The sequence below is a fragment of the Homalodisca vitripennis genome, unplaced genomic scaffold (assembly GCF_021130785.1).
Source record: "Homalodisca vitripennis isolate AUS2020 unplaced genomic scaffold, UT_GWSS_2.1 ScUCBcl_2275;HRSCAF=6851, whole genome shotgun sequence".
Lineage (NCBI taxonomy): Eukaryota > Metazoa > Arthropoda > Insecta > Hemiptera > Cicadellidae > Homalodisca > Homalodisca vitripennis.
Window position 1 is genome coordinate 23754 of NW_025778386.1, and position 19908 is coordinate 43661.

At 33.4% G+C, this 19908-nt stretch overlaps 1 protein-coding gene across 1 annotated transcript in view; it reads right to left on the reverse strand.

The window, feature by feature from the left end:
- The window catches only part of LOC124371923 (mediator of RNA polymerase II transcription subunit 14-like), a gene marked incomplete at its 3' end in the record, with an annotated part of 54890 nt that overhangs the window by 20093 nt on the left and 14889 nt on the right, over nt 1-19908 (reverse strand). The window contains 14 exon segments of the mRNA XM_046830295.1: nt 1053-1298; nt 2097-2464; nt 3597-3734; nt 3831-3974; nt 4206-4443; nt 5622-5779; nt 8989-9193; nt 9935-10094; nt 10386-10590; nt 11800-11941; nt 12750-12885; nt 16682-16785; nt 18033-18169; nt 18650-18782. Coding sequence (XP_046686251.1) covers nt 1053-1298; nt 2097-2464; nt 3597-3734; nt 3831-3974; nt 4206-4443; nt 5622-5779; nt 8989-9193; nt 9935-10094; nt 10386-10590; nt 11800-11941; nt 12750-12885; nt 16682-16785; nt 18033-18169; nt 18650-18782 — 2514 coding nt within the window.

Below are 19908 nucleotides of genomic sequence, written 5' to 3' on the forward strand. Positions count from 1 at the left end.
CAAATTGAGAATATTCTTAAACTCGTGGCTAGTGCTTCATAGGCATTGCTTCATTTTATTCACTTCACTAATTATTTATCCTAATGGCTGCAGCTTTACATATAAAATTAAACTGCCAACATCAATCTTTTCAAATTTTATGTTACACTTGATAAATATTAATACACCACCATGATCTCAAGGAGCCTGTCTACAATAAGAACTTGCAAGTACAAAGTCAGCAGGGATGTAAAAGGAAATTTAATCCTTGGCCAACCAGTGTTCATTAATACAGATGACCTCGGCAGGCTTTTTCACTCACGATGAGCTCGTTGGTTCAGCTTATTACAAATAGATTAGATATTCTATTGTAATAATGTAGGCTACAGTAAATTCTGCTGACAAACTTTTGGGGTCCGGATCACTCGTCTTTAACACTTTTTTCCCAAACTAACCTCTTCTAAATGACAGAACTTGACAGTAGGCTTACAGCAAGATCCATATTCTTGTGAAGTGCCACTCTCCGTTGTCTGGCCTAGTTTCCAATAAAGACAATACATGAACATTTTTATGAGAGTATCTGAAGGCACAGATGTAGGTCCCCTTAGGCCAGAAGTCAGGGTTATAAATGTTTTCCAAAGTGATAAGGGAACTCCAAACTTGAATGAGCTACAACCTAGGAACTTATTCTTCAGCCTAGTGAAATTGATTGGAATCTCTACTGATTTCTTCAGCCTTATATAGTATTTTATAGACAAAGATCACGGCTACAGACATAAACACAGGCTTACACATTATTTACAAGTATTTTTTATATATCGACTCTCTTGAATAGTTAAATAGTTGAATAGTTATGATTTATTTTCAGCCAATCTTTTTGGCACCATAAACCATCAACAATATATCATCTGCCAGTATCTAAAGGGTTAAAACAGATCCTGATTGATTTTTCATAAGTAGCCATATAAATTATTTAAAATGTTAATAATTAACTTTAGCTAAAACTGAAATAGAACATTATAAACGATTACAATCTCTGACTCCTTGACAGATAACTGATCCTCACATCTTACCTGAGAGATATTAGTGGTGTGAGGGCTGGCTGGGGTATGAGGGTTGCTGCCTGACGGGGGTGTCAGGGGTGGGTGGAAGCGAAGTCCTCCCTCTCTTGTGTTGGGGGACTGAGGCTGCCGGTGCCCACTCAAGAAGCCTCCTCCTTCCACCGGGTCCATAGGCACAGGCGATGGTGGATTGTCATCCTCTGATTGAGATCTCCTCCGGAAAACAGCACTCTCATCCACATATTTTGATAAGAATGTCTAGAAAATGTAGAACATTATCAATTTAGTATTATTCATACACCGGTTCAACACATAATAATATTACATATACATATATAATATGATATATGTATATATCATGTAAATAAAATCAGAGTTTAATCAAATCATGTCAATACATTATTTATTTATTTTACTTTAATTTGTTCAAATTGTTGCAAACGAAATTGATTTGCTTATTTGTTTATCTTAATGCAAGATTATCTGAACAATGTTGTCTCTTTAAAATAGCCTGTATCGAAAAAAAGGCTAACAAATACTTAAATGTACTAATAAGAAAATCAATAAAGTAATTTTTATTTTACTTGATGCTATATCTGATGAATGTTTTTCAAAGAGAATAAGTTTATGAAAAGAGTATTGAAAAAATATAAAGCGAATAAATGCTTGTTAGATTCTGTAACACTTGTTTCATTATTGTTTAAGCAACACTCATTATATAATTCTCTTTAGTACAGGCTAATCCAGTTTGATATTGTATTGATTTAAATTTGAAAATATTCTAATATAGGTAATTCAATTTTTACAACAGCTTCAATAGACATTGTGGGTTGTGTAAAAAAATTTCATTTAATACATAAAAAAATCTGCAGGTTGAACATACTTTCAATAATTTACTATCTCCTCTCTAATACTTAAAGCTTGATTAGTTTCCATTATTTACTTCCTGTATCTTTTTCTTTGTTCTTTCATTCTGATAAAGCAATTTTTATGGTTACAATTTTTGCTTGTTATATAATCTTCCACACCATATCCTAAAGACAAGACAAAACCCACCTTGAGACCTGGTGTGGGGGAGAACTCATTAACAACGTTGGTTCGGTCGAAGCGACTGTACGCAGCATCACGCAAACTGACAAGGCCACCACCACGTAGCCGCAGTTCTAGACAGTACATGCCCTGGTAAGTCAGTCGGATGAGTGTGGGTGACTGCGGCATGACGGTGAAGGTCTGGACAGGCACCTGTGGCCGTGAGTTGTGTACACCTAACTGCGGGATTGTGGGCAGCTTGCTCACAGATATCAGCGGCTCATACGTCTCATGCAGCAGGTGCACTATCTGGGCCAGGTTCCTGTGTCGGTTCAGATGTGCCTCCAACTGTTCCCGTAACAGTGAATGGGCATTTACACAGGTATTGCTGCCTCCTGCAAATGTTAAAAATACATTAATATTTGAAAATTATAGTAGAAATAATTATAGTTTTACTGAACACAAACAAAGCAAAACCAATACCTTAGGATGATACTGGATCCAAGAATACAATGAAGAAGACCATGTAGAAGACCACAAAAGAGATAAATAAATACAGTGAAGGAAAAGTATGTCCAAAGAAGTATTATGGAATAGCAGAAAGTATTTATTTACTACAAAGTTTAATAAATAAATCCAGGTTACACAATAATGGACCATGGACCAGGAGTGGTTATGTATGTAAATAGGAGCAGTTATGTATCTAAATAAAGAATAAGAAAAAGCGCTTGTGTTTTGACAAAATTTTAATTGGCTTCATACTTGTAAAGTGATATCTACATATATATATTTCTTATTAACAGATTCTATAAAAAAAATCCTTTCTAAGTTGATTAAACAGACTAAATTGCAGAATTATTGTTTCTATTCAGTGTGTGTGTATTTCTATACAATATGTATCCTTAAGTATAAATATAATTAGACCAAAACCATAGAAAAATTTAAAATGAATATTCATTTTACAAACCATATACTGAACTAGGAAACTGGGAGTAAGAAATGTTTCTCAGATAAATAAAAACACAGGAAAGATAGAAAAAGCAGGCAGATAGCTAGGAGCTCACTGCCTTGTTAACAAATGGTAGGAGCTTTGTTCAAACAGTGGTCCCATGTTGACAGTTATCATTAACGATTATTGTTGTAGTACGATTCCTGTTAATGTTATACATTCTCTCTTTCTTAAATTAAGTTTTTAATAAAACTGTCCTTTTCAATATTAAACTATGCCTACCTTAATATTTAAGCCTATCCCAAAATTCAATACTTTAGAGAAAAATTCATCCAGAAACACAAGAACATTAAATTCTTATTTCCAATATAAACAGTTATCAACATACCACAACTACATTAAACATGATAAAGAAACTATGTGGTAAAAATATGCAAAAAGTAGTAAAAATTGCAATGGATTGCTGTTTTATTCTAGTGTTTGTGTATATGACAGTCGGGTTTGAAAATTACTTGTATTTCTGTAGAGTAGCAAAGGGTTGAATTATAAACTAAACAAATCTAAGAGTGAGTAGTTACCAAAGACCAGTGTGAAGGCCTGTGCCTGGCTATTCCACTGCACTGTAACTGTTGCTCCTCTCTCTGGACCGTAGCCCAATACCAGTTTGCTGTAGCTGTAGGACTTGATGGTGACCATGTTGGACAGGTTGTACTTCTCTGCAGCAAACAGTGACAGAGCATTTGTGAGACAAACAGTTAAATAGCTAGGCTCCTTTTAAATAATAATTGCAGGGTTTCACCGAAAGCAATTACCTATTCTAAAGTACTCTGCAAGTTCATCCACAAGTGTGTAGAGATGTGCGATCTGTGCCCAATCATTGAGAAGAGCGTCTACAGTTTTGCCAACATTGTCTGCAGATCCCATCTCATACTGGAAATACACGGGTCGACGCATGCCTATAAACAGAAATATGCTTTGTTTATAAAGTATTGATGATACTTGACCTTATTATATTCAGAGTTGCTTAAGTATAAAACCGCCTTTGGACAAAATGTCTTTGAAAGTTCTTCTTGGACCCAACAGATTAAAAAATATGTAAAAGTACCTTCACCTTCGTGTGAATTATACCACTTTATATGTAAATGTTATAAGATTTTTATATGATCAACTAATGTCCAGAAAGTTACCCTGCTCCTTGGGATGAGTGGTGGCCAGGGGGCTGCCGTACATGACAAACTCTGCCATCCAACACTTGACCTTGCCAAAGACACGGATAGAGACGGACAGCAGCCGCTTGAGCAATGAGAACCAACCGGAGGACTGGGCCAGACCAGGGGGTGGAGGTAGCTGTACCAGTCGCAGGACTAGAGCTGTGGCATTGGCCTCCACTTGTAGTCCTTGGTGTGCTATCTCCCTGCGTGTCAACTGTTTGGACAGTAACAGTAGTTCTAGAGAATAACTTAAAAACAAGACAAAATGTGTTGCCTGTAGGTTTTAGAGTATCAGGACTCCATGAGTTCATATTAAAAATTTAAAATAACCAGTTACACCCCAACCCCAATGAACAACAGCTCATAAGAAAACTAAGAACCAAAAGCAATGGTAGTATACCAGTTGTACCATTCGTTTGATGTGTTCTGATAAAGCTTCTGGATGACTAAGTACATAATACCATAATTTATTACAGGGCATTTATGATATCTGTAACACAAAATTAAATTAAGATAAAGGAAAACATGTAAAGCTTAATTTTTCAACTAAATTTACAAGACATTAAAAACACATGTAAAAATAAAAAAATAATACTGAACAATGATAATATCAAAATAGGATACAAAAATCAAATAAAGAATGATACACAAATTATTTAAAAACTGGTTTTTTAATGGTTTTTAGTGTTTTTAAAAGATCTCATCAAAGTGAAGATGCAACTGCGTGATAAGTTATATAAAACTGCGGAATCAAAATATTGAGTTGGTTCTAGCTCTAAACTAAAAATCTAAATGACAAGCAATATATATGATGGTAAATGCGATTATTCTCAGAATGAAATTAAAAATAATATTTTATATTTGAAATAGATTCAAAAATTGTTTAAATATTGTTTTTATATTATATGTACTTTGTTTATGACATTATTACTACCATAATAGGGACCATGCTAACAAAATGAAGTTATTGAGATAAAATTTGAAAAGTGATATCAAATTTAATTTAGAAAATAACAATTTTATTACACATATATGGAAATATACTAATGCTAAGAAACAAAAACTGGTTATGTGTGCATAGATGGTGAAAAACAGGTTTATACATAAGAGTTTCGTGATAATAATTTTAATACAGTGGCCCTTATACCTGACACCAATGGGACTAGTCTGTGATTGGAATGGTAAAAAGCTGGATAACCTGAGTAGCAATACAACCCCTTTCCGAGAAAAAAAGTCTACATATTTGATGCAAACTACTTATAAACTAACATAACAGGATTACAACAAAATTTCATACAACTCAAGAATAAAATGTAAAATACAAAAACAGTGGAATAATAACACTAAAGGAGTAATAAAAAGACTATCTCTAGTTGAAGACACATGACTGACCTCCTGAGCCAAAGTGACGAATGGTATCCTCTCATCACAGAGAGCGACAACATGAGCCAACTCGGGTATAAAGTATGCTGGGGTCATGCAGGGGCGGCTTGACTGTTGGTCATTTAGGCTCGCCAGTTTACGTTTCAGGTTACACTTTTCTTTTTGCTCTGAAAAATAAATTAAATTAGTCTACAATTACTAACCAAAATACAAAACAATATTTTTGACGTACATAGCTTAATGTTTTATGAAGGTGGCGGTTTTGGTAAAATTTGCAGTAATGCTGTAAAGAACAAATGTTTCATTTGTGTAATCTAATTTATAGCAGGCTTGGTTATTAACACATTAGATGCCTAGGCAATTGGACTATATTATCACCCCTTGACACTAATCTGTTATTCATTATATGGAGAGTGAGCAGACAAATCTACCCTCTGTTAATATTTTAATATAGCATAAAAGAAAAGACAACTTAAAAATAAAATAATTTCAATGAAGCAGATGGTATCAAATTATAAAATAGTCCTCCCGGCTCAGTCGGAAGAAGTAGGTAGATTTTGTGACAACTAAAATATTATTCTCATGGTATTTAAATGTACTCAATATCTTGAAAACCGTAAGAGATAAATAAAAAAAAGGCTTATAGCAAAAAGTTTAGGAAATATTATAAGTTTTACAGAACAGTTTTAGTTTTTTCTCTAGGATCAGAAATAACGGAGTTGTGATTTTTTTCAAAATTAAACAGCTACCATAATGGAAAGAAATGGTGTACCAATCTGGTCAAAGAATTTAGTCGAGGTATTTAAAAGATTCATTTCTGTACCAAAGCATTCATACCATAGAAATGTTTTTAAAACATTTACATATAATATCTCAAAAAACCTTTCAAGGTACCAAAAAACTGTTTAGTCTTATAAGCATTCCAGAATACTTTTTTCTAGGTCTATAAATAAGGGAGTTGTGCATTTTTTAAATGATCAAATGGCTACCATATTAACACGTTAACTGCCACCATAAAGAATTCTAGAGTTCCCTGTTTTGCCAAAATTGTATGTACTCGTTTTCTATGTGGTATTGTTTTTGTGGTGAATATAACGGTAAATGAAAACGATTTATGCAAATTATAAGATATGGGGTGTGGGGCTTAACTTTGGACCGATCGGGTCGGCGGATTTATTTTTTAACTAAAATTACCGGAAAAAATTTCTTGCCAACCCTATTGGGAGGACATAAAAATTTCAATATACTTTGGGATATTTAGTTTAAATGGCTGTGAAGACAGTGTGCGTTCTTTTTTATTACTCTATGGTGCGTGTGCAATGAACGGCTGACTGAACAAACATTCCCAACTGCTTCCCGCTCACAGTCGATACGTCGTGTAGTTGGCGCCAATTTATGTAACCTCATTTGCACTCGCTGCTTTCATTGCGGTTATTCGTTACATAGTTGTATGGTTGTTTATGTTAGTCTAAGCTTTATTAAATGTCAGAGATGAGTGGAAACCTGGATAAAAGTGATATAGAGATGTTTTCGGACGAACCGATGAGTAATGAACGCGGTAGATATGGAGGTAATTATGGTGAATTGGAAAATTATAGTGGATTGAGTTTTCTGATTTGGAAGACATTGTCGATGCGCTGGTGCCACAAGTTGGAAAAGCTGTTGTCAATGCGAGGCTAGCGTACAAAAATGATATAGAAGTTACTGCTCAATGTAGAAGAAGTCGTGTATTCCATCAAAACGTTCAGAGAAAAGTTAGTGTATTCACTCTTGGGTCTAGAAGACGAAATTCTGTCTGCAGTGTGTACAACGGACCATCACTACATTTCTGAGACAACAACTTTTGTTGGCGAGGAAAAAACCAAACTGAGATCAAGGAAAAACTGCAAGATATACTACAACAAGGCTATGCGTGAGTTAGGTCGTCAAGCATGAAAAAAATCTGAAGAAAGTGACAACTTTCTGTGAGCTGTGCCCAGAAAAGCCCTACCTCTGCAAAGACTGTTTTAAGAAAATCCACAAGTAGACCTTAAATCTGTATTACAAGTATTAATCCTCTTTTATGTATCCAATTAAAAATAAACTTTGTTTTTATAAATATTGGATAATATTTTATATCCAATAATTCCAATATAAATGTTTCCAAAATAGTTTTTCTAATTTCATTCACAACGATAATGAGGTAAATGAAACGAGAATAATTAATAAAACAATATAATAAAATCAATTAACGATAGTGTAGAAGAAAAATACATCAACAATTGGTACAAAATAAATTTGCCGACCCGATCGGAAGATAAAATTTCACATTCGGGCGTGTTTGAGTAAACCTAAAAAATAACGAAACAACTTCAAACAACGTTCCTCGGTTCATTCTTGTATCTATTTAGAACATTTAGTCCACTGGTTTGCCAACAGAGCCAAACGCAATGCTCGTAGCTGCAATAAAGTAAAACTAAGTTATCGTCATGGTGAGGCCCGATCGGGTCGGCAGTGTATAGTAGCAACAAAATATTCGCCGACCCAATTAGGTTGGCATGGCAGTTAATGTGTTAAAGCAAAATGGAGAACCAAGTTGGCCAATGAACTGAACTGAGACATGTATACAGTAGTATCAATTTTTATAACAAGTTTAAAATTGTTTGGGCTTTTTTAGGAACAGTTATCGTTTCCACAAGCTGCGTTATATAGTGTAGATACATACATAACAGGGGATGGTTTTGGGCTCAGGGAGTTATGTTCACTGAAATTATGTAGAAATTTGTCTTAAGTGCTACCATGAGTGCGATTTCAATAGGCTACGTAAAAGCTAGCATCCTATGATAAAGAAGCCAAATGGATTGCGTTGTTCATATTTGTTAAACTTCAGCCAATCACATCCAACACAAGCAATATTAAAATGCATGATCTTATATTGTCATTGAGTTACTGCAGTTGTGTACTCGGCCATGACAGAGGCTGTTGCCGTATTAAATGAGTAGAATGAGTCACATTATGTTACGGAAGAGAGCTCCTCCATGCTCATTTTCATGAACGTTTGATTTCCAAGAATGTATCTGGTGTACCTTACCTCGCCACTGTCAATATTCCATGGGGAGGTTCCATCCCCTATTCTTCCAAAGCATTACCCATGTCCTCATTATGTCTTTTGTTTAAACATTTTTTACTGTACTTATTCCACACTAGGGGTTGAAATATTTCAAAATTTGAACTGTGAACTGTGTTCATATTTCGATGCTATATGAACGAGTAAATTTAAGATGATAGTCATAATACTGACCTAAGATTGAAAGCAGTAGGTTTACTTTCAGTGGACATTGGTCAAACCATCTAACTACATGATTTACATTAGACTAAACAAATATAAAGTACCTACCATCTACCGAAGTGAATGGTCCATGAGTAGTAACAAAAGTGTCAAACTCAATAAGTGTCAGCACTTTCAGATACATCTTTGGTATCTCTGTTTCAATAGAATCATCATGGGGGTTATCTTCAATTGATGAGTGCTTGACTACTGCAAGATAGAAATTGCATTCCATCTCGCAGGGGGAGTTTTCCTTTTCCTTTATCTCGACCACCTGAAACATTAGATTAGAAATTATTGCTGTTAAAAATGGTTTGAAATTGACGCTTTTCATTCTAATTTTAAATAGTATTCAATGAAGCCTCAGTTCATATATGTATATGTATGTCTATGTTGTTGAATATGTATATATATATCTGTTTATTATGTGAGGTTGAGTGATAGAGAGGGCTAAATAGCCCTAACTCCGCCTCTTGAATAAAGGCATATTTCATTTTTTTTCATTTCATTTTTAAAAGCTAGACCAATTAGGGCCTACACTAATACAAAAGCAAAAATACTGGAAAGGACAAAAAAATTAATGCAATTAAAGAATTTATAAAGATTTGGGTGATCCCTTTCTTTTAAAGTAATTCAATCTAAGTTTGGACCAGCATACCACAAATTTGTTCAAGAAGTAAACATTATGAGCAACTAGATCAAAAGCCTTACTCCAATCTACAAACAAGGTAAAGGTGAAGGACTTGAAGTTTTTTGTAGTTGTGTGCTACTACAAAAAAAAAAAAAAAATTATCACATGAAAACATATGTTTGCGATTATTATTTACTATTTCCCACATTAAGACTATAATCTACAATTCCTGACGTAAAAAATATACAATAACACATTATTTGGGAGAGGCATATATTTTTAGCAATTAAAAGTACTTACTTGTAAAGAGTGACCATAATTATGAATTTTTACTATGCCAAACATCTACAGTTAAATGTGCATACAATTAAGAAGTAAACGTACAAGAATAACATTGGGATGTTTATGGAGTTTGACAAACATCTTGTGCCTGGAGATTCTGCTGAGAGGATGGTCAGCCAGGAACAGTAGAGGCAGCTTCTCGTGAGGAGTGGCGGGCAAATGCTGCAAGGTCATCTCACAGCGTCTTTGAGTCATCCAATACCTAGATTTAACATAACTAGATATTACAACAGTAAAGTATTCTCAGCATTCAAACATTGTTTAACGAAAACCATTAATGCATAGAAAACTTTAAGACAAAGTACATTTGAAATATATGGCCACTTTCAATTTTTGGAATCACAGTGATAATAGCAATTCAAGTCTAAAAATAACAAATCTAAAGGAAACTGGTCATGTTGTACATTGGGACTTTTGTGAGATATGCACAATATTGTCTTAACCATGTGCAATTCCACAGTCCTTTAAGATGATCTATTTCTCTAGTAATTACCTCAATTCTGAGATGAGTGTGGGTAGCCTAGTGTGGTCTGTGTTGAGGGCAGACTGCAGCTCTGTCATGATGGGAGGATCATACTGTGGTACGTGACACTGCAGCATGCCTGTGTGCGTGTCTACAGTCACCAAGAGGCTCTCTGCTCTCAGGCATGGTTGCAGTATGGCCACACTCAGGATGGCTGGTGAACCTTGCAGCTGACCTTTGGCATACATGAATATTTTCAGATACTTTGTTTACAGTGTGTTATTGATGATGGATGATTTGAAAGGATAGAAGGATTTAGGATATTTTATATCATGATATGTCACAAAAAATACAACACTAAGTTCCGAGGATTGTAACCTACCCTCTTCTTCTTCAGGTGTCAAAAAACCCTCATACATACAAAACTTATAAACTAAAAAGTGTGGTAATGGACTACCACTCAGAAGTATACATAAGCGATACCTAACTGGAATGAACCCAAGCGGTCACTGCATAGGAGACAAAAGCACAAACAACACATCAGACTTGAGCTAGCTAAGGTGGAACAAGTACGAAGTACTACTTTCAGGTAATTGAGTAATTCAAGTTAACATACAAGTAATTCAACAGATTGGTGACATACTTACAATGCTTGACTCAAACTAATTATGTGAGAACTCTGTTTTATTAAATATCATCTTTTAATATTATGACAATTGTTTTAGTAAAACTTCACCATAACACATTTGTCATTCTGATTAGTAGCATTAGAATATGTGCTGAAGTGTCAGAAAAAGAGGGTTACCACAGTCATAATTACTTCAAAAATACATTGAACATGATAATCACAATCTTGTACACCCAACTAACAGCCACAGAATAAATGGTGAAGTTTACGAAATCATGTCCTGCTGAATCCGATGATCACCTTGAAATGGAATCAATATGGTGCTTTAGTGCTTGTAGTATAATGCACAATTTAACCTTGCCCACTTAATGCATTAACAAAACTTACATATGTGTATTTAACAATATGAATATCGAGGATCAGCACATCCCCACCCTGTTGTTAAAGATATTTGGATTTGAGAATGATTCAGTGGGAGCCTGCGACTACAGTTATAATACTATAGGAGTATACTACAATTTACATTACTTGAGGATTGTTCCATAAGTTTCTCCTCTGAAGTAGAATAGACTAACACAGACTTCCTCTCCTCCATAGATAAAACAGACATATGACATTCCTGCCACCATAGCTCATCTCTCTTTCATCCCTACTCTATGAAAGTCACGGGACAAATATTAATGCTGCACTACAAGGTGTAATATTACTTCCTTCCTATTCCTTCACCACAAAAGAATCAAATAAAACAATACATAAAATCTAAACAAGTATTAGAATTCAAGAATTTGTAACAAAATAATGTGACTGATAACTCACAGTCAACATCCTTGAGCATGGTCTGCAGCTCAGTTTTGAGGTCAGACAGCCTACTCTTGGTCCTAACGTAGATGGTGTGTACCAGAAGCCTCTCCATGGATAACAGATCGGACCTTATAGCTCGGTCTGCTATTTCATTCTCCTGAAAATACAAAGTTATCTTGAGATCTAAGGCTGTTTGTGTATTAAACAGCTAAGTGAATGCAGGGAAGATTTTCTCTCAGACTTATTTAAATGAATTTTTTATACTTTTATCTTTCAAGTGCGACATTCTTCCTGGCCAATTGCGATAATGTACCTGGAATATATTTATAAAAATGTAATCCTTAGTTTGTCACAAATGTCATTAAATTGAAGATTAATAAAAAATTTTGATATACACACACTAAATATCTTTTATTTATAAATCCACATAGGAGGATAGTAAAATTTGGTATTAAATTGAGCATACCTTCAAATAGAATGTAAAATAGTTAAAATATACATGATTAGTCAAACAGACATATTTTAGAGTAGTAAAATAACTATTAATATTCTTTAATATTCAAAGCAATTTTACTAAGCCATTTCAAATTCATTTCTGATACCCTGGACAGGAAATTAAAACAACATATACAACACAATAAGACATTTATCTTTGTACACTCCATACTGAAGTTACTGCAGCACATGTGACTCATCTTTACTGGGTGAAGATGAGATCTAATAATAATTTTTTAAATGACCAGTTCTTCAAGTACTAAGTTTCCAAAGTCCTAATGTATTCTGACATCAAATATAAACAAGGGTTCTGTACTAAATTCTTTGGATGCCAAGGAGACAATGACTGTTACCGCCTATTTAACCTTTATCACCACTGATTTTCATTTCCATTTGGATGTCGCTGCACATGTAAACAATTAAACCTGATATATGTTCAGTTACTATTGGATGACAATGTAACACAATACCTCAGTGCCAAGACCAACTTTGTTCCCGAGGGTAGGCACATGGACGACGGACAGAGGTCTAGCTGGATCGTGTGTGTCTACCAGCACTGTAAGCCGGTATCCCAACTCAGATCTGGGATCCTTTGAAGTCAATTCTCTGCAACATCACATTTAATTCCCCTCAAACTGTTGTGCAACAGAAAAAGTTATTCGTTAAGTATAAAACTAAATCTTAAAATAATTATTCCTAAATTTCTATAGCCCAAGTAAATTTTAACATCTGACATGTGTATTGTTTTGCATTAGTTCAAATACCCCTCTGGTAAAATCACTTGGTCAAATTAAAAAACTCCTGTGTCAATTTCAATACGTAAATATTGCACAAACAGATTTTGTTTACTGTTAAGCTTTGGGCTACATACAATTTGGTCCTTGTATTCAAGAAAGTTTAGAACTATCATTTATTTACCATAAAAAATAAGAAGAGAAATACTAGAAAGTGAAATAAATTCAATTATAACACATGCACAAAATATTCACATTATTGGTTGTTAAGCAAATAAATTAAATAATAATTAACAAACAATTAATGATTTAAAATAGTAGATTTCAAATATTAAATTTAGGAAGTATATACAATTTATTCAGGTGATATCTTTGGCTTGTTATTACTGGCAGAGCATAAAAAGTCAACTCACGAGTCTTAGCTGATTGTGTCAATATGAAAATAGTCTTGAAGAAACAAAAGGACTAATTAATGTTGTGGCATGGAACCAAATCAATAAACAATGAGTAGCATATGAGACTGGTATTGAAATAAATTATTCAAGCAAAAATCTCATTGCTAGTGGAATAATAATATCACTATGCTGGAAATGATTATGGATTCAATATTCAAGGTGGATTATTAAATATTTAATTTAGATACCTATTAAAACTCAAATAAAGCATGATATTTCAAAAGTTCCCATTAAATAGTAATTCAAATATACCATTAAATGTTACCAAGATATTGCCTATGCTGACTAGTTGGGAAGATAATATGTAGTGGATTACTAAGTAATGACTACCTTTATCACATTTTTATTTTTATGTTGAGGTGAAAAGAGAACAATAACTACTTGGTTATTGTTATATTGGTTATAATAACAACAATCTATTCAAAGTTAGGCTTTTGGTGCCTAACACTTGATGTGGATATTAAAAAAAAAATATTGATGATGTCTAACACTAAGGTTAAACACATACAACTTTTGTTTCTATAGGTGAACCGCTAATAAAGAAACCTGCGCAGAAGCAAATATTTGAGCAGCACAGCGCAGGAGGGGCCCCCCTCCGGCGGGGGGGAGTGGCGAGTGGGCGGAGCATCTTCTTGTCAGCTGTTTAAATCTTGTCTTGCTCGCGCCATATTGTTTATACTGCAGTTACTTACTTGGACCGTTCAATTCGAACGAGTCAGTCAGGTGAACGAGTGATCCGGATCGGAGTGTTTCAAAAGACCCGTTCACTTTGAAAGTTTTGTTCAATTTGGCCTGGCAACTGAATAAATTTGATACTTTTTTCCAAATGAGGTGAAATGAAAAATGAAATTAAAATGGTTTATTTTCTTAAAAATAGTACAATAAAACACATATACACGTTTTGCAACAAACGTAAGCAAATATATACAATGTCTGAAATCATGTATCAGAGTGTAACAATACGGTACTTATACGTAGTTAATTATTTCTATTATAATAAACATTGCATTAATTCTATTTAATTCAATTAAAATTTGAAATAAGAAGAGTAATATAACCGGGATGAGCCTACATGGGCCTAGGACCTGTGCGTAGGCTCTGGTCGTGAATATTGGAACTCAAAACTAATAATAGAACAAATAATTTTATAACTAAAAAATAGTAGTTTAGTAATTTTTGATATTATTAATGGTTGTAGAATTTATTTTTAATCCGGCTGGATGGCAATGACAACAGTGACCAAGCAGGCAATTGATGAGTCACATTGATAATGATACGTAACCGAGTATAAATCTAGTTTTGCTGGACTGTTGTATGAAGTATTAGTTATGGTAATTATAGTGAAGGACAGACCGAATAACAATAAATAGCGAGGAAGGGTTACAAGTTCAGCGATAACAAGGAACAATAAGTCTATATACTTCTTCGCCATCTAACGATAGTAACCCATCCTTCACACGTTTTTTAAACCAGTAAAGATTAGGTGCTTGAAACACAGAAGCGAAGTTGTAACTCAAACACACGTTACGGTACAAAACTTGAGAAATATAATACAAATTTGTAACGCTGATTTTTTTTTTAAATATAGAATCTGTAATGACGATTTGTTGCGAGTACCGTGTGTTATGAGTATAAGCTAAATTGACAAATTTCTTATAGTCATTAGTTCTTCCTCGAAGAAAATTAAGTTCGCCAAGTTCTGACCCTCATTAGTAAATAATTCATTAAATTCGTTAGCTACTTTAAGCTTAATTTTGTCATTGAATAATTTGGTATTTGGCAAATATTTATTTAGGGAAGAAACTTTGATAATCCCTCTACCACTCAATTTAAGTAAAACCCCCCAAAACATTTTAAAATCCCCATTAATTTATCACAAAAATAATATTTTTTAGTTGCTTTAAATTTCTGCTTAAAATTTTCCTGAAACTGACATAGCGGGTTTTAAGCTCCACATTAAGTGGTTGCTTTTTCACTAATTTACGTAATTTATTCGACTATTGAAATTGTAATAATATTCTGAAATTGTAATGCAAAAACATTAACATTAGTGCTGTTAAAAATTGATTGCCAATTATCATTTAAAAGGTTATCATGGGGCACATGATATATTGCTCTAGGTGCGATATGCAGGGTCGATTTGAGAGGAGGCGTTCTGCGTAGTAGTGTGCGTAATATTATTTTAATGACTCAGCCTGGGTAGTATGAAAAGTGGTGGGAACTTAATCGATTAAATGTTTAAAATGTGTTGTTATTTATAAAAATAAATTATTTTCAAACAATGCAATGTGTCTGTTTGATGTTTAGAAATTTATTGAAACATTTGTAGTGAAATAATCTTATGATAAATCAAAGGCATATCAACCAAAGGAAATCAACCAAGTCCATTGTTCATAAGTATTAACGTCTAAAATATTTAGTAATGTACAGTATATAGTAGCATACAGTTATTTTTGTTAATCAGTTCTAATAATAATATATATTTACATTTACTAGATTCCTGAAACAATACATTTCTTGATATATATCTATCCATTCACTGTAAAATATGTTGTTTCTTCCTCTACCCGAACACTTTTATGCAAGCGGATCCTTTCGTTCACTTGGCCATTCCGTTCAGTCGTTTATTTTGTTGAACACGATGACCGGTAAAACACGCTCTAGCGGGAAGGCTTAGTAACTCTGTACTGACCGGTTCAACTGAACGGGTCGCAGCAGTGAACGATACCTACCGAGCAGGAGTAGTCAGCTGATTTTATTAGATTGAATTAAAGTGTGCGCCGAGCAGTGGTGGGGATGCTTGGAGGGATATTTACCCCACCCTGCGTGAACTCAGATCAACCAAGGTTTTTTTGTTAGCGGTTTACCTATAATAACCAAGTGATAAATTTCATGGTGTGAAAATAATTGTGACTACTTAAAATGATAGTAAAATTAACACTAACATTAATTTACGTCATGCTGAGAGATGTTTAAGCATGTTGGGTATTACTTGAAGACAATAAATATTTAAATATTAAATAATTATAACAACACAAGTATCAAATTAAACACAGGTTAATTGGAAAGCAAATTTAAACACAAATTATTATTAATAAAACTGACGTGACGTAATTACTAAATGAAGTATTCCTGAATTGTTACCTCAGCTATATCTGTTTGGTTACAAAATAACTATATTTAATATCACCTTAAGTTTGATACACTACTTACCGCCAATATGATATAGACAAGCATTTTCCAGGGGAGTACTCATCAACATGAATGTGTCCATCCAGTCTGTCCCGACACAGTCGCTGAGTCTGAGAGTACAACACCTGAAAAAGTTTATAAACAAGAATTAGCAACTCTTTTAGTGCTGGAGCATTAGTTTTGAGTTATTGTACGACAGCCTAAAAATAAGTACATGACTTTTAACTGATCCTTCACATTTTGTATAATATTCTGTAGACTTCTAAAAGCATATTATTATCCTCTACTTTTTCCTGCCTGTTCACAATGTACCAAAACATTGCTACATTTGGCCATCTTTGAACAACAGATGTTGAACTTGTACTTAATATACAACTAAGATAGTTCCTGCTAAAATGTTGCATTAAATTGATATCCTCAGGATATTTTGCTTAGTGTGTATTGTGCCTTTGTACATGGTTAGCTAAAATATGGAATTAACTTTTGGGGAAACTCTGGCTATTGTGACAAGTTGTTTGTTGTAAAAAATCATTAGGCTTATTTGAAATTTGCCAAATTTAGCTCACTGTAAACCATATTTTATCAGATTAGGCATTCTTTCCCTCCCATCTCTGCATGTTTTTTTGTACACTAATGTACATTAAAAAAAACCTCCATGCTTTTCAAACATATAGCTGATATTTGTGGCTGTGAAACAAGGAATAGGCTAAATACTGTTACAAAAAGATGTGTTTACTCTAGCACTCAAAACAGCTTTTTATATCAGGGCATTAAGTTATTCAACAGATTACATAGTGAAGTCAAAGGCTTGTCCCTAAACAAGTTTAAAACCACTATTAAGTTATGGTTAACTGAAAAATGCTTGTAAGGTGTAAATGAGGACTTTGATTTAAAGGCTAAATTTTAACCTGGTTTTGGTCCTTTGTCATCACTGGATTTTTTAAATATTAAGTTAATTTTACACCTGGACCACTAAATTGTAATTTTGGCCTATTAAACATAATAGGCACTGTTTTGAAAATATCTTGCAAAATGACAAAAAAACTCGACTCTTGAATAAACTAAAGAAAACATGTATTTAAAGAGTTGGTGAATTTTTTTAATGTATTTGTACTAAATAATTATAAGCCAGTATAGATTGTTGTTCAACGTCATCCTTTAACTAATGACATTGTTATATACTTTTGTGCTGACAATAAATGATTGATTGAATTACCAAGACACTACTAGGAGTTTGCACATGGTACGTTTAACAATTAATTCCCCAACTTGGATACAATTATTTAATTTAAATTGTAAAAGTAGTTTTTTCTTAATAAATGAATAGGACATACATAACCTAATCAAATACAAGATGTAATGAAATACCTACCTCCAGCTGTAGGGACTGACAGAAGAAATGCAGACAGTTGTAGACCTCTGTGAGAGGGTTGGGATTGTCCACTAACCTGGCTTGTACCACTTGGTGGACATACTGCACTTGCAGAGGATGGACCAACGCTTTGCCATCTGGATGCAGACAGTAAAGCTTTAGGTACAGTGAGACATAAACATTAAGGCTCAACTTAAGGCTAATGTAGGAAGAGTTTATTTCTGCTTAATTGAGCTATGTTAAGAACATATCTTTATAAATGTTAATTTATTTTAAACATACAACCTCCCATTTGTAGAGTTAAGGAAAATGTTAACAAGTGTTCTGTGACATACTAAAAGACAAAGTCCAAATGATAATATTCATTATATTGTTAGAAAAAGTTATATCAGTGAGATCAGCGTTTTTAAGACTTTGAGTGCAATTATTTTATGTATTTGGAGTTGCAAAAGATGAAATATCTGTCTTTTGGATCTTTAGAAAGGATTAAAATTTAATCTTTTTGAATCTTTTAAAGAAGGTTTAATTGATGTTTGGATTTTGAAAGAAAAACAAAGAACAAATAATATTTTTATCTTTGGAGAAGAATACGATTAAATAACTAGAGAGAGACCAACCTCCAGTCTCTTTGTCCTCCACTAGAATGTCAATGTCCAGGAGCCTCCAGGGAATGTTTGGCCCTTCCCCCATAAGAGTGAGTGAAACTTCAAACTCGTGCTCTACATGAAACGTCACTCTGCCAGCTTCGATCTGAAACATTAATGTAACCAAGTGAACAACTTAAATTAATAAAACTCATGTACGATTTTATTTTTTGTTACAGTAAGTTATTTTTATGATATTAAAATTAAATTTGTCACATGATTTATGATATACAGGGTATGTCCATAATGCAATGAGACTGGCTGCCAAGCAATACTAAAAATGAGTTTGAAGGTGGAGGGATTTGTGCTGGGGAGTCTAAGCTAAGCAATGATGCACTGGACAGTAGTCACATCCGAGTTTTGACATAATAAAGATCAGATGTTGTGTAAAAACTCAGATATGGACAAATCCTGCGAAGGATAATAGTCAGTTATTTATTAATAATCAATAAATTATTATTACTACTAGTGGGTGGTATATTAAAATAACTGTAGTTTATCTTATGTTTAATATATTGGGGTGAAAAGAATAAAATAATTGATCAATTCCTTGCAAACTTTTTCAAGTTGCATTACTATTTATTTATAACCTCGATAAAATATTAAAATAAAGCAAATATCAGAAGAATTGGTTTGTTTATAAATGAAACTAATTGTTGAATAAAAAAAATAACACTAATATTTCTACCTAAATGAAAATTTGGCAGTGACCAAGGAGTTCTTAAATAACTATTGAATTGAAGTTACCACACAACTTCATTACATTTTTGAATTACCAAACATAAGTGGCAATGAATGATTTCATAGCACAAAATATTGTACACATTTTTCATATATACAAGTTGTAAGTTAAAGCTATAAATGGAAACTATACTTTAAGGTATACATATAATTAGTATGACTTAAACACATTACTTATGACAAATCTGTTATATTTTAATAAGAAATCCACACACACACAACCATCTGGCATATATGATTATCATATGTGGTGTATTATAAAAGAACTAAGACAAAACTCATATTTAATTTTAATAGAGAACATTATATTGTTCAAGTTTAAGTAAAACACTGTAATTTCAACTGTTTTAATTGCTGATTAAGTGCTTAAAATATCAGTTAAGACTGATGGGTTGATGTCAATTTTTAATGTTATGATGTAAAAATGAATAGATTTTGATATAATAGTTTACAACTTTTTATTACCCCTCCCCCCAACTTAAGTTCAATAA